Source organism: Acipenser ruthenus, unplaced genomic scaffold, assembly GCF_902713425.1.
Source record: "Acipenser ruthenus unplaced genomic scaffold, fAciRut3.2 maternal haplotype, whole genome shotgun sequence".
NCBI lineage: Eukaryota > Metazoa > Chordata > Actinopteri > Acipenseriformes > Acipenseridae > Acipenser > Acipenser ruthenus.
In genome coordinates, this window is record NW_026708559.1 from 29,427 (window position 1) to 42,500 (window position 13,074).

The window sequence follows — 13,074 nt, forward strand, 5'->3', positions numbered from 1 at the left end:
GCTGACGGGCTCTGTGCTGGGCTCTCTCTGTACTGGGCGGCTGCACAGATTACAGCAGCTCTCCACAGTGAAGTGACTCCCTCTCACCCGACTGCAGCTTCAATGAGAGTCCGAGAAGCGAACAATATAAGAAAATCCACCCGCTGGAAGCCTTGTAACCCTTTCAAGCACGGCTCCATCACTGGACAGATTAAAACAAAAAACTCACAGTGTTTAAACAGGAAGCTGTGGACACAAGTCTGCATAGAATCTTAGGATTGAGACACTTTAAAAAAAAAAAAAACAAAAACAACTATGAATGTAATTTTTATTTAACATCATGTGATCAAAGAAACTACAAAATTACATCAATTACATTCCAGCCGTAACAGCAGAACAGTATTTCAGGAGAGATTGTGAAATGTTGCATTTATTTACTTTCTGTTTGTTTTTGTCACTTTTTTTCGTTCAGTATCTGGAAAACTATACAAGGAAGCGAGTGTGAAATTCAGTATGTTAACAAGGGAACATTATTCAGCAGCTTTCATTGGACTCTATGAAGCTGAGGGAGTTCATTCTATATAGAGGGGGTGGAATTCAATATGTTAACAAGGGAACATTATTCAGCAGCTTTCATTGGACTCTATGAAGCTGAGGGAGTTCATTCTATATAGAGGGGGTGGAATTCAATATGTTAACAAGGGAACATTATTCAGCAGCTTTCATTGGACTCTGAAGCTGAGGGAGTTCATTCTATATAGAGGGGGTGGAATTCAATATGTTAACAAGGGAACATTATTCAGCAGCTTTCATTGGACTCTATGAAGCTGAGGGAGTTCATTCTATATAGAGGGGGTGGAATTCAATATGTTAACAAGGGAACATTATTCAGCAGCTTTCATTGGACTCTATGAAGCTGAGGGAGTTCATTCTATATAGAGGGGGTGGAATTCAATATGTTAACAAGGGAACATTATTCAGCAGCTTTCATTGGCCTCTATGAGTTCATTCAGGGGGATGTAAGTCCTTCGGCCCTGGTGTGTCTCTTACACACACACGCATCACACCAGACGAGCACAGACGGGCTTGCAATGATAACAGCCATCGCTCCTCTCTTATCTGAACGTCCCTGAGACGTCCTCTTATCTGAACGTCCTTGGCCATTGTGGTGACCCTGAAACACCATGATTTAGGGGCTGACCTGTCGACAGACTCGTTCTGGTAATGGTGTCCCCGTCTCAATGTCCGACCAGTAACCCCTTCAGTGCCGATTCTAAAGCCCTGGTCAGCTTTCCTTTCAAGTGGGACCGGCGGTAATGTTGTTACAGCTAAAAAGGTAAGAACTGTCACTGTGCTTTATCACACTGTGCGGTGCTTTTACTATGGGACACTTTTATAAGGGTTAGTTTACTTTTTAAATATGCCAAACCACACCTCTGCTTTACAATGCTTCCCTATGCTTTCCCAGACCTCTCTGTGCTTTACAATGCTTCCCTATGCTTTACCAGTCCTCTCTGTGCTTTACAATGCTTCCCTATGCTTTACCAGACCTCTCTGTGCTTTACAATGCTTCCCTATGCTTTCCCAGACCTCTCTGTGCTTTGCAATGCTTGCCTATGCTTTACCAGACCTCTCTGTGCTTTACAATGCTTGCCTATGCTTTCCCAGACCTCTCTGTGCTTTGCAATGCTTGCCTATGCTTTACCAGACCTCTCTGTGCTTTACAATGCTTGCCTATGCTTTCCCAGACCTCTCTGTGCTTTGCAATGCTTGCCTATGCTTTACCAGACCTCTCTGTGCTTTGCAATGCTTGCCTATGCTTTCCCATGCTGTCACTGTGCTGTGTCACACTTTGCTGTGTTTTTACTACAGCGAGGGCAGCGGGTGCGCCTCAGCTCTGTTAATGCAGCTGAATCTGTGCGCACTTCCTGACGGATTACACGGCTCCGCACCTGCCTCTGAGAACGAAGCACGGCACACAACAACGCAACCCTGTGTGTGTGTGTGTGTGTGTGTACTGGGAACACAAGACAACACACCTACACACTCACTAACACAACCCTCTCCTGGCCTGTGTGTGTTTCTTTCTCTGAGTATTTGTCACTTTGTGTCAACTGTGTGTTAACAATAAAGTATTTTACTGGACATTTTTAATTAAAAAAATTCTCAGACTACCCCCCCACCCCCCTTAAATAATGTGCTCTAATCTAATCCCCAATCTAAAATCCATGGCCCACTGATCCCAGCTGAAAGGATTTGGTCTGGGCCCCCTAATCCACTCTGAGTACAGTCTGGAACACCAGCAGTGCAACCCCGGAGAGAGAGGGAGAGAGAGGAGCAGGGACCAGACAGGCAGACCCACCGATCACACTCACAGAATAACTAGGACTGTATCGACTGCAGGCTGGAAGATTCGTCTGCTCACAAGGAGTTTCTACTGCCCTGCATGGACTACTCGACCCAACAGGTGAGCACTTCTCTGTCTCTCTCTCTCCGTCTCTCTCTCCTCTCCCCTCTCCCTCTCTCTGGTAGTATGTTCTGTTATTAAAAATACATGGACATCTCCATGCTAGGTTATTATTAGTTATCATTAATGAGTCATTCAGCAGACGCTTTTATCCAAAGTGACTTACAGAGACTGGGGGCGGAGGTGGGTGAGCTATGCATCATCAACAACTTGTGCTGCCATTGCCCCTCAGTGTAATACAGAACCATTGCCATTGTAGTGCCCCTGTCTGTCTGTCTGTCTGTCTGCGTTGTCACTGCAGATCATTTGGGAAGGGGTTAGTTTATTCTCCTCATGCACGGCTGCTATAATAACTTCCTTGCCTAACATCACAACCCTGTTCCCTGTTTCTCTGTCCTTTATTTCACGATCGCTGGTCGTGATTTCTATTTTTTAAAATGTTCTCTTTCCTGTCAGGATCCACAACCCTCCTTCTGAGAAGCTGATCTGCAGTGAGACAGTGAGAGTGTGTGTGTGTGTGAAAGAGAGAGGGGAGAGTGTGTGTGCGTGAAAGAGAGAGGGGAGAGTGTGTGTGTGTGTGTGCGTGAAAGAGAGACAGGAGTGTGTGTGTGCGTGAAAGAGAGAGGGGAGAGTGTGTGTGCGTGAAAGAGAGAGGGGCGTGTGTGCGTGAAAGAGGGGAGTGTGTGTGTGTCTGTGTGTGTGTGAAAGAGTGAAGGGAGTGAGACTGAGTGTGTGTGTGTGTGAAAGAGAGACAGAGGAGTGGGACAGTGAGTGTGTGTGTGTGAAAGAGAGACAGAGGAGTGGGACAGTGAGTGTGTGTGTCGGGAGATACAGAGCGGTTTATACTGTGCACACATAGTGATCACTGAGTGAGTTAGAGAATCAGTAGAATGCGTCAGTGATCAGTGTCTCAGTGTATTAGTGTCTCAGTGTCTGAGTGCCTCGGTGTCTCAGTGTCTCAGTGTCTCAGTGTCTGAGTGTGTCAGTGTCTCAGTGTATTAGTGTCTCAGTGTCTGAGTGCCTCGGTGTCTCAGTGTATTAGTGTCTCAGTGTCTGAGTGCCTCGGTGTCTCAGTGTCTGAGTGCCTCGGTGTCTCAGTGTCTGAGTGTCTCGGTGTCTCAGTGTCTGAGTGCCTCGGTGTCTCAGTGTCTGAGTGCCTCGGTGTCTCAGTGTCTCAGTGCCTCGGTGTCTCAGTGTATTAGTGCCTCAGTGTCTCAGTGTATTAGTGTCTCAGTGTCTGAGTGCCTCTGTGTCTCAGTGTATTAGTGTCTCAGTGTCTGAGTGTCTCAGTGTCTGAGTGTGTCAGTGTCTCAGTGTCTCAGTGTATTAGTGTCTGAGTGTGTCAGTGTCTCAGTGTATTAGTGTCTGAGTGTATTAGTGTCTGAGTGCCTCGGTGTCTCAGTGTATTAGTGCGTGCTGCGGTGTGCTAGCGTGTGTTGGCGTGTCTCAGGCGTGTCAGAGCGCGTGTGTGTTGGTCATGGCTTCGATGGTAAAGTCTGTCCTCGGGGCTCCGATCAACCTGTTCTCGTCGTGCCTGTCTCTGGACGGGAAGGAGAGGGAGCAGCACAGCGCCCCCCGCAGGCAGACAGGCAGGACCGCGGAGGAGCAGCGCAGATACCAGGAGGAGCTGGAGGAGGAGAAGTGAGGCTCAAGATTATCAGAGGAGGTCTTTATGCACGATCTGTGCAAGAACACAATCTATCAGAGAAGGGTTCGGGTTCGGGGAATATCGCGCAGGAAGGGTGGGGGGCTCTGCAATGCTGCAGTGAATCCAGCTCTGCTCCAGGCTCGGGGGTGTTTATTGAGACGGGCACAGCAAGGTAAAGCTGCACACAGTCCACTGACCGGGGGGTGGGGGGCTCTGCAATGCTGCAGTGAATCCAGCTCTGCTCCAGGCTCGGGGGTGTTTATTGAGACGGGCACAGCAAGGTAAAGCTGCACACAGTCCACTGACCGGGGGGTGGGGGGCTCTGCTCCAGGCTCGGGGGTGTTTATTGAGACTCCTCTGTTCTTATTAACACACTCTGGCGTTTCTGCGCAGGAGGAAGCGAGCTGCTCACTGCGAGAAGAAGAACAGAGAGCGAGCCGCCATGAGAACGCACTTCCGTCACAAATACCAGCTCGCGCAGGTCAGTCCCGGAGAACACCCCCCCCCCCCCCCCGCCTGACCCCCGACCCCCGACCCCCGACCCGACCCGACCCGATCCCCCATCTGCATGTTTGTTATTTATCTTGTTGTTATTATTATTATTATTATTATTGATGTATTTGGCGACTCACACAGGTGTTACAGGGCAGCACAGGGTTACAATGCAAGCTTCATATTTAAATACAGTGTAGTTTACAGCAAGTGCAAATAATAACACTACTAGAATACAATATGAACTAGGATGCTGTGTATAATAATAACACTACTAGAATACAATATGAACTAGGATGCTATGTATAATAATAACACTACTAGAATACAATATGAACTAGGATGCTATGTATAATAATAACACTACTAGAATACAATATGAACTAGGATGCTGTGTATAATAATAACACTACTAGAATACAATATGAACTAGGATGCTATGTATAATAATAACACTACTAGAATACAATATGAACCAGGATGCTATGTATAATAATAACACTACTAGAATACAATATGAACTAGGATGCTATGTATAATAATAACACTACTAGAATACAATATGAACTAGGATGCTATGTATAATAATAACACTACTAGAATACAATATGAACTAGGATGCTATGTATAATAATAACACTACTAGAATACAATATGAACTAGGATGCTATGTATAATAATAACACTACTAGAATACAATATGAACTAGGATGCTATGTATAATAATAACACTACTAGAATACAATATGAACTAGGATGCTGTGTATAATAATAACACTACTAGAATACAATATGAACTAGGATGCTATGTATAATAATAACACTACTAGAATACAATATGTAGTAAACTCACTAACTCCTGTACACCCCCCCCCCCCCCCCCCCCCCCAGAATGCCAAGGATGACAACCACCTGAATGCAGTGGGGGGGAAGGTGGTGCTCCCCCGTGAGCTGGCTGCAGTGGTACGCTCTGAGGTGCCCCCAGCCCAGGAGCGGGGGTTCAGTCTGTTTGGTTCGTTCCAGGAGCTGGACTTCAGAGCGCTGAGAGAGTCGACACAGAACAGCTCACAGCAGTGCAGTGTCATGTAGAGACCATGTGATACACACACACACACACACACACTCACAGCAGTGTAGAGACCCTGTGATACACACACACACTCACACAGCAGTGTAGAGACCCTGTGATACACACACACTCTCACAGCAGTGTAGAGACCCTGTGATACACACACACACACTCACAGCAGTGTAGAGACCCTGTGATACACACACACACACTCACAGCAGTGTAGAGACCCTGTGATACACACACACACACTCTCACAGCAGTGTAGAGACCCTGTGATACACACACACACTCTCACAGCAGTGTAGAGACCCTGTGATACACACACACACACTCACAGCAGTGTAGAGACCCTGTGATACACACACACACACTCACAGCAGTGTAGAGACCCTGTGATACACACACACACACTCACAGCAGTGTAGAGACCCTGTGATACACACACACACTCTCACAGCAGTGTAGAGACCCTGTGATACACACACACACACTCACAGCAGTGTAGAGACCCTGTGATACACACACACACACTCACAGCAGTGTAGAGACCCTGTGATACACACACACACTCACAGCAGTGTAGAGACCCTGTGATACACACACACACACTCTCAGCAGTGTAGAGACCCTGTGATACACACACACACACTCACAGCAGTGTAGAGACCCTGTGATACACACACACACACTCACAGCAGTGTAGAGACCCTGTGATACACACACACACACTCACAGCAGTGTAGAGACCCTGTGATACACACACACACTCTCACAGCAGTGTAGAGACCCTGTGATACACACACACACACACACACACACTCACAGCAGTGTAGAGACCCTGTGATACACACACACACACTCACAGCAGTGTAGAGACCCTGTGATACACACACACACACTCACAGCAGTGTAGAGACCCTGTGATACACACACACACACTCTCACAGCAGTGTAGAGACCCTGTGATACACACACACACACACACACACACACACACACACACACACTCACAGCAGTGTAGAGACCCTGTGATACACACACACACACTCACAGCAGTGTAGAGACCCTGTGATACACACACACACTCTCACAGCAGTGTAGAGACCCTGTGATACACACACACACTCACACAGCAGTGTAGAGACCCTGTGATACACACACACACTCACAGCAGTGTAGAGACCCTGTGATACACACACACACTCTCACAGCAGTGTAGAGACCCTGTGATACACACACACACTCACACAGCAGTGTAGAGACCCTGTGATACACACACACACTCTCACAGCAGTGTAGAGACCCTGTGATACACACACACACACTCACAGCAGTGTAGAGACCCTGTGATACACACACACACTCTCACAGCAGTGTAGAGACCCTGTGATACACACACACACACTCACAGCAGTGTAGAGACCCTGTGATACACACACACACACTCACAGCAGTGTAGAGACCCTGTGATACACACACACTCACACACACACACACTCTCCATGTTTGTAATTGTTGATACAGATCTGGATTTGCAGCACTGTAATGAATAACATGAGTAAATTTGTAACGAAATAAAAGAGTGGAATTCAATCCCAGTCCCTTTGCTTCTGAAATCAACTGTTTTTGATTCAGCGTCAATAACAGTGTGTGTGTGTGTGTGTGTGTGTGTGTGTGTCTCAGTGCCACAGTGTGTGTGTGTGTCTCAGTGCCACAGTGTGTGTGTGTGTGTCTCAGTGCCACAGTGTGTGTGTGTGTGTGTGTCTCAGTGCCACAGTGTGTGTGTGTGTCTCAGTGCCACAGTGTGTGTGTGTGTGTCTCAGTGCCACAGTGTGTGTGTGTGTGTGTGTGTGTGTGTGTGTGTCTCCGTGCCACAGTGTGTGTGTGTGTGTCTCAGTGCCACAGTGTGTGTGTGTGTCTCAGTGCCACAGTGTGTGTGTGTGTGTGTGTGTGTCTCAGTGCCACAGTGTGTGTGTCTCAGTGCCAGTGTGTGTGTCTCAGTGCCTCAGTGTGTGCGTGTCTTGGTGTGTGCGTGTGTCTCAGTGCCTCAGAGTGTGCGTGTGTGTGTGTGGGTGTCAGTCTGTGACAGATTTACATCGTTGATGTTTATTTTAAAAGTCCTCACTGTCCCTGTCCCCTGAACCTTGACCCCAGTGAGGGGGGGCGCTGATACGAGATTTAAAGAGAGCCTTCCGAGAGAGAGGAGAGACACAGAAATCAACCAGGGAGTGCAGAGAGGAAAGGAGGACTGAAGAAAGAGAGAGAGGAGAGACACAGGAATCAACCAGGGAGTGCAGAGAGGAAAGGAGGACTGAAGAAAGAGAGAGAGAGGAGAGACACAGGAATCAACCAGGGAGTGCAGAGAGGAAAGGAGGACTGAAGAAAGAGAGAGAGAGGAGAGACACAGGAATCAACCAGGGAGTGCAGAGAGGAAAGGAGGACTGAAGAAAGAGAGAGAGAGGAGAGACACAGAAATCAACCAGGGAGTGCAGAGAGGAAAGGAGGACTGAAGAAAGAGAGAGAGAGGAGAGGAGAGCGTGCAAACGGAAACTAAAAAGAACAAGAAGGATTCAACATTAAAGGAAGAGAAGTAGGAGGACAAGAAAGAAAGAAAGAAAGAACGAAAGAAAGTGAGGAGCCAGTGATCAGTCTGTTCCCAGCTCCCCCGGCGATGGGAGTGTCTCTCTCTCTCACAGCCTCACACAGAGGCACCGCGGAGGGGGCACGACAGCTCAGGAGAACAGCCGGGTGCAGGGGCTTCTCGGAGGGGGGGCGCTGGGCTGGCGGAACGGCCGTGGAGGGGGGGGTGCGTCCCTTCGATCAGATCCCCAGCACGGGCCGCAGCGGCTGGATCAACCTGGCCCGGTTCTGGAAGGAGGACGTGTTCAGAACCCTGCACCTGCACATGGAGCGGACCTTCAACAGACTGGGGCCCATTTACAGGTACCGGGGAAACCCTAATACTGCACAGCACAGCACAGCCTGCACTGCAACACACACACACAGACTGAGGAAACTCTGTCAGGACCTGATACTGCACAGCACAGCACAGCCTGCACTGCAACACACACACACAGACTGAGGAAACTCTGTCAGGACCTGATACTGCACAGCACAGCACAGCACAGCCTGCACTGCAACACACACACACAGACTGAGGAAACTCTGTCAGGACCTGATACTGCACAGCACAGCACAGCCTGCACTGCAACACACACACAGACTGAGGAAACTCTGTCAGGACCTGATACTGCACAGCACAGCACAGCACAGCCTGCACTGCAACACACACACAGACTGAGGAAACTCTGTCAGGACCTGATACTGCACAGCACAGCACAGCCTGCACTGCAACACACACACACAGACTGAGGAAACTCTAGTCTGCAGTACCACACTGTACCACACTGTGCAGTAACTCTAGTCTGCAGTATTGCACTGTACCACACTGTGCAGTAACTCTAGTCTGCAGTATTGCACTGTACCGCACTGTGCAGTAACTCTAGTCTGCAGTACCACACTGTACCGCACTGTGCAGTAACTCTAGTCTGCAGTACTGCACTGTACCGCACTGTGCAGTAACTCTAGTCTGCAGTACCACACTGTACCGCACTGTGCAGTAACTCTAGTCTGTATTACCACACTGTGCAGTAACTCTAGTCTGCAGTATTGCACTGTACCACACTGTGCAGTAACTCTAGTCTGCAGTACCACACTGTACCGCACTGTGCAGTAACTCTAGTCTGCAGTACCACACTGTACCGCACTGTGCAGTAACTCTAGTCTGCAGTACCACACTGTACCACACTGTGCAGTAACTCTAGTCTGCAGTACTGCACTGTACCGCACTGTGCAGTAACTCTAGTCTGCAGTACCACACTGTACCGCACTGTGCAGTAACTCTAGTCTGTATTACCACACTGTGCAGTAACTCTAGTCTGCAGTACCACACTGTACCGCACTGTGCAGTAACTCTAGTCTGCAGTACTGCACTGTACCGCACTGTGCAGCAACTCTAGTCTGTAGTACCACACTTTACCGCACTGTGCAGTAACCCCCGCTCCGTTCTGCAGGGAGAGGCTGGGATCCTCGGACTCTGTGAATGTTCTGCTCCCGCAGGATATCGGGGAGCTGTTCCGCTCCGAGGGGCTGCACCCCCGCAGGATGCTTTTCGAACCCTGGGCCGCCCACCGAGAGTACAGGGGCTATAACTGCGGAGTCTTCCTCAAGTCAGTCTGCCTGTCTATCTGTGTGTCCCTCTGTCTGTCTGTGTGTCTCTCTGTCCCGTGTCTCTCTCACTCTCTCCTGTGTCTCTCACTCTCTCATGTGTCTCTCTCACTCTCTCATGTCTCTCTCCCGCGTCTCTCACTCTTTCCCATGTCTCTCACTCTCTCATGTGTCTCTCACTCTCTCCTGTGTCTATCACTCTCTCATGTGTCTCTCTCACTCTCTCATGTCTCTCTCCCGCGTCTCTCACTCTTTCCCATGTCTCTCACTCTCTCATGTGTCTCTCACTCTCTCCTGTGCCTCTCACTCTCTCAGGTGTCTCTCTCACTCTCTCATGTCTCTCTCCCGCGTCTCTCACTCTTTCCCATGTCTCTCACTCTCTCATGTCTCTCTCTCACTCTCTCCTGTGTCTCTCTCTTGTGTCTCTCACTCTCTCCCATGTTTCTCTCACTCTGTCTCTCGTTCTCAGGAATGGAGCAGAGTGGCGTGAGGATCGCCTCCTCCTGAACAGGGAGGTCATGACCCCAGCGGCAGTGATGCGTTTCCTGCCTCTGCTGGACGAGGTCGCGCGGGACTTCGTGGGCCGGCTGCGGGGGAGGCTGGAGAGGGGGGGCCGGGGGGGGCTGACTGTGGACCTGGCCCCCGAACTCTTCAGATTCACACTGGAGTGTGAGTGTGCGTGTGAGTGTGTGTGTGTGTCTCAATACTTTTCAGTCAAAGCCTAAGATAAGGGAGACTTTATCTCTCCTCTCCTCCTCTCTCCCCTCTCCTCCCCCTCTCCTCCTCTCCCCCTCTCTCCTCCTCTCCTCTCTCCCCTCTCCTCCCCCTTTCTCCTCCTCTCCCCTCTCCTCCTCTCTCCCCTCTCCTCCCCCTCTCTCTAGCGATCTGTCACGTTCTGTATGGAGAGCGAGTCGGTCTCCTCTCGGACTCCCCCAACCCCGAGGCTCAGCGCTTCATCTCCGCTGTGGAGCTCATGCTTGAGACAACCCTGCCCCTGCTCTACCTGCCCCCCCGGCTGCTGCAGAGGCTCGGCGCCCCCCTGTGGAAAGAGCATGTCGCTGCGTGGGACCACATCTTCCAGCACGGTGAGTGATGGAGTCGTGCCGTGTGTCTGTCTGATTGAGTCTCTGTGTGTTCTGAGTCTCTGTGTGATTGAGTCTCTGTGCGAGTCTCTGTGTGATTGAGTCTCTGCGTGATTTGAGTCTCTGTGATTGAGTCTCTGTGATTTGAGTCTCTGCGTGATTGAGTCTCTGTGTGATTTGAGTCTCTGTGATTGAGTCTGTGTGATTGAGTCTCTGTGTGAGTCTCTGTGTGATTGAGTCTCTGCGTGATTGAGTCTCTGTGCGAGTCTCTGTGTGATTGAGTCTTTGTGTGAGTCTCTGTGTGATTGAGTCTCTGCGTGATTGAGTCTCTGTGTGAGTCTCTGTGTGATTGAGTCTGTGTGATTGAGTCTCTGTGTGAGTCTCTGTGTGATTGAGTCTCTGCGTGATTGAGTCTCTGTGCGAGTCTCTGTGTGATTGAGTCTTTGTGTGAGTCTCTGTGTGATTGAGTCTCTGCGTGATTGAGTCTCTGTGCGAGTCTCTGTGTGATTGAGTCTCTGTGTGAGTCTCTGTGTGATTGAGTCTCTGCGTGATTGAGTCTCTGTGCGAGTCTCTGTGTGATTGAGTCTTTGTGTGAGTCTCTGTGTGATTGAGTCTCTGCGTGATTGAGTCTCTGTGTGAGTCTCTGTGTGATTGAGTCTGTGTGATTGAGTCTCTGTGTGAGTCTCTGTGTGATTGAGTCTCTGCGTGATTGAGTCTCTGTGCGAGTCTCTGTGTGATTGAGTCTTTGTGTGAGTCTCTGTGTGATTGAGTCTCTGCGTGATTGAGTCTCTGTGCGAGTCTCTGTGTGATTGAGTCTCTGTGTGAGTCTCTGTGTGACTTGAGTCTCTGTGTGATTTGAGTCTCAGTGTGATTGAGTCTCTGTGTGATTTGAGTCTCTGTGTGATTGAGTCTGTGTGATTGAGTCTCTGTGCGAGTCTCTGTGTGATTGAGTCTCTGTGTGAGTCTCTGTGTGATTGAGTCTCTGTGTGAGTCTGTGTGATTGAGTCTCTGTGTGATTGAGTCTCTGTGTGATTTGAGTCTTTGCGAGTCTCTGTGTGATTGAGTCTCTGTGCGATTTGAGTCTGTGTGATTTGGGTCTCTGTGTGTTCTGAGTCTCTGTGTGATTTGAGTCTCTGTGTGATTGAGTCTCTGTAGGGTTGAGTCTCTGTGTGTTCTGAGTCTCTGTGGGGTTGAGTCTCTGTGGGGTTGAGTCTCTGTGTGTTCTGAGTCTCTGTGGGGTTGAGTTAACGTAACATTATTCAGCAGCTTTCATTTGACTTTATGAAGCTAAATTAGTTAATTCTATAGGGTGGTGATGCAAAACTTTTGTCCATAGCTGTAGTTGTGTACTAGTGTAGTTGTGTAATTGTATATCTGTGTATTAGTGTAGTTGTGTAGTTGTGTATTATTGTAGTTGTGTAGTTGTGTAGTTGTGTATTATTGTAGTTGTGTAGTTGTGTAGTTGTGTAGTTGTGTATTATTGTAGTTGTGTAGTTGTGTAATAGTGTAGTTGTGTAGTTGTGTAATAGTGTAGTTGTGTAGTTGTGTATTATTGTAGTTGTGTAGTTGTGTAGTTGTGTAGTTGTGTATTATTGTAGTTGTGTAGTTGTGTATTATTGTAGTTGTGTAGTTGTGTAGTTGTGTATTATTGTAGTTGTGTAGTTGTGTAATAGTGTAGTTGTGTAGTTGTGTAGTTGTGTAATTGTATCGCTGGTTTCCGCTCTTTCTCTTAGCGGATGAGCGAGTGCAGAGCGTCTACAGGAAGCTGCGCAGTGATGTGACGGCAGGGGGCGGGGCCTCGGACAGGAAGTACCCCGGCGTGCTGGCGGAGCTGCTGTTGAAAGGAGAGCTCCCCCTGGAGAGGATCCGAGCCAACATCACGGAGCTCATGGCAGGCGGAGTCGACACGGTGAGAGAGAGGGAGCGAGGGAGAGAGAGGGAGAGAGGGAGAGAGAGAGGGAGCCGTGTGGGGAAAAAATCTGTTTGTCTTTAAGCTATGCAAGAATAACACCAAACGCAACATCACTTAATAAACTAAAAACAAATTGATTAATTGTTGTGACTGTTGTGTATCCCCTCTCTACCCTCTCCCCCTCTCTCTCCCCTC

The 13,074-nt window shown here is 48.9% G+C and overlaps 2 protein-coding genes across 5 annotated transcripts in view; both read left to right on the forward strand.

The window, feature by feature from the left end:
- Positions 1-2,241: 2,241 nt before the first annotated feature.
- Positions 2,242-7,251, forward strand: LOC131734346 (complexin-3-like). Of its 2 annotated transcripts, none has more exons than XM_059021339.1 (5): positions 2,242-2,446; positions 2,903-4,087; positions 4,488-4,575; positions 5,478-5,670; positions 5,919-7,251. In XM_059021339.1, exons 2-5 carry the CDS (start codon positions 3,924-3,926, stop codon positions 5,921-5,923), a joined length of 450 nt encoding a protein of 149 aa, XP_058877322.1. In that variant the 5' UTR covers positions 2,242-2,446; positions 2,903-3,923; the 3' UTR covers positions 5,924-7,251. The 2 variants fall into 2 exon arrangements, with proteins under 2 accessions (XP_058877322.1, XP_058877323.1); XM_059021340.1 differs by having other exon boundaries at positions 2,246-2,446; positions 2,903-2,945; positions 2,977-4,087; positions 5,478-7,251.
- An 801-nt stretch (positions 7,252-8,052) lies between these two features.
- Positions 8,053-13,074, forward strand: part of LOC117969833 (cytochrome P450 11B, mitochondrial-like) — a 7,888-nt gene continuing 2,866 nt past the window's right edge. Inside the window, exons 1-5 of one of the 3 annotated variants that reach the window (XM_059021333.1) lie at positions 8,053-8,601; positions 9,732-9,887; positions 10,355-10,566; positions 10,767-10,970; positions 12,701-12,876. In XM_059021333.1, the coding sequence (XP_058877316.1) occupies positions 8,330-8,601; positions 9,732-9,887; positions 10,355-10,566; positions 10,767-10,970; positions 12,701-12,876 (1,020 nt within the window). In that variant the 5' untranslated portion in view covers positions 8,053-8,329. The remainder of the gene's footprint in view (positions 8,602-9,731; positions 9,888-10,354; positions 10,567-10,766; positions 10,971-12,700; positions 12,877-13,074) is intronic. The other 2 variants (XM_059021331.1, XM_059021332.1) reach the window with 2 other exon arrangements.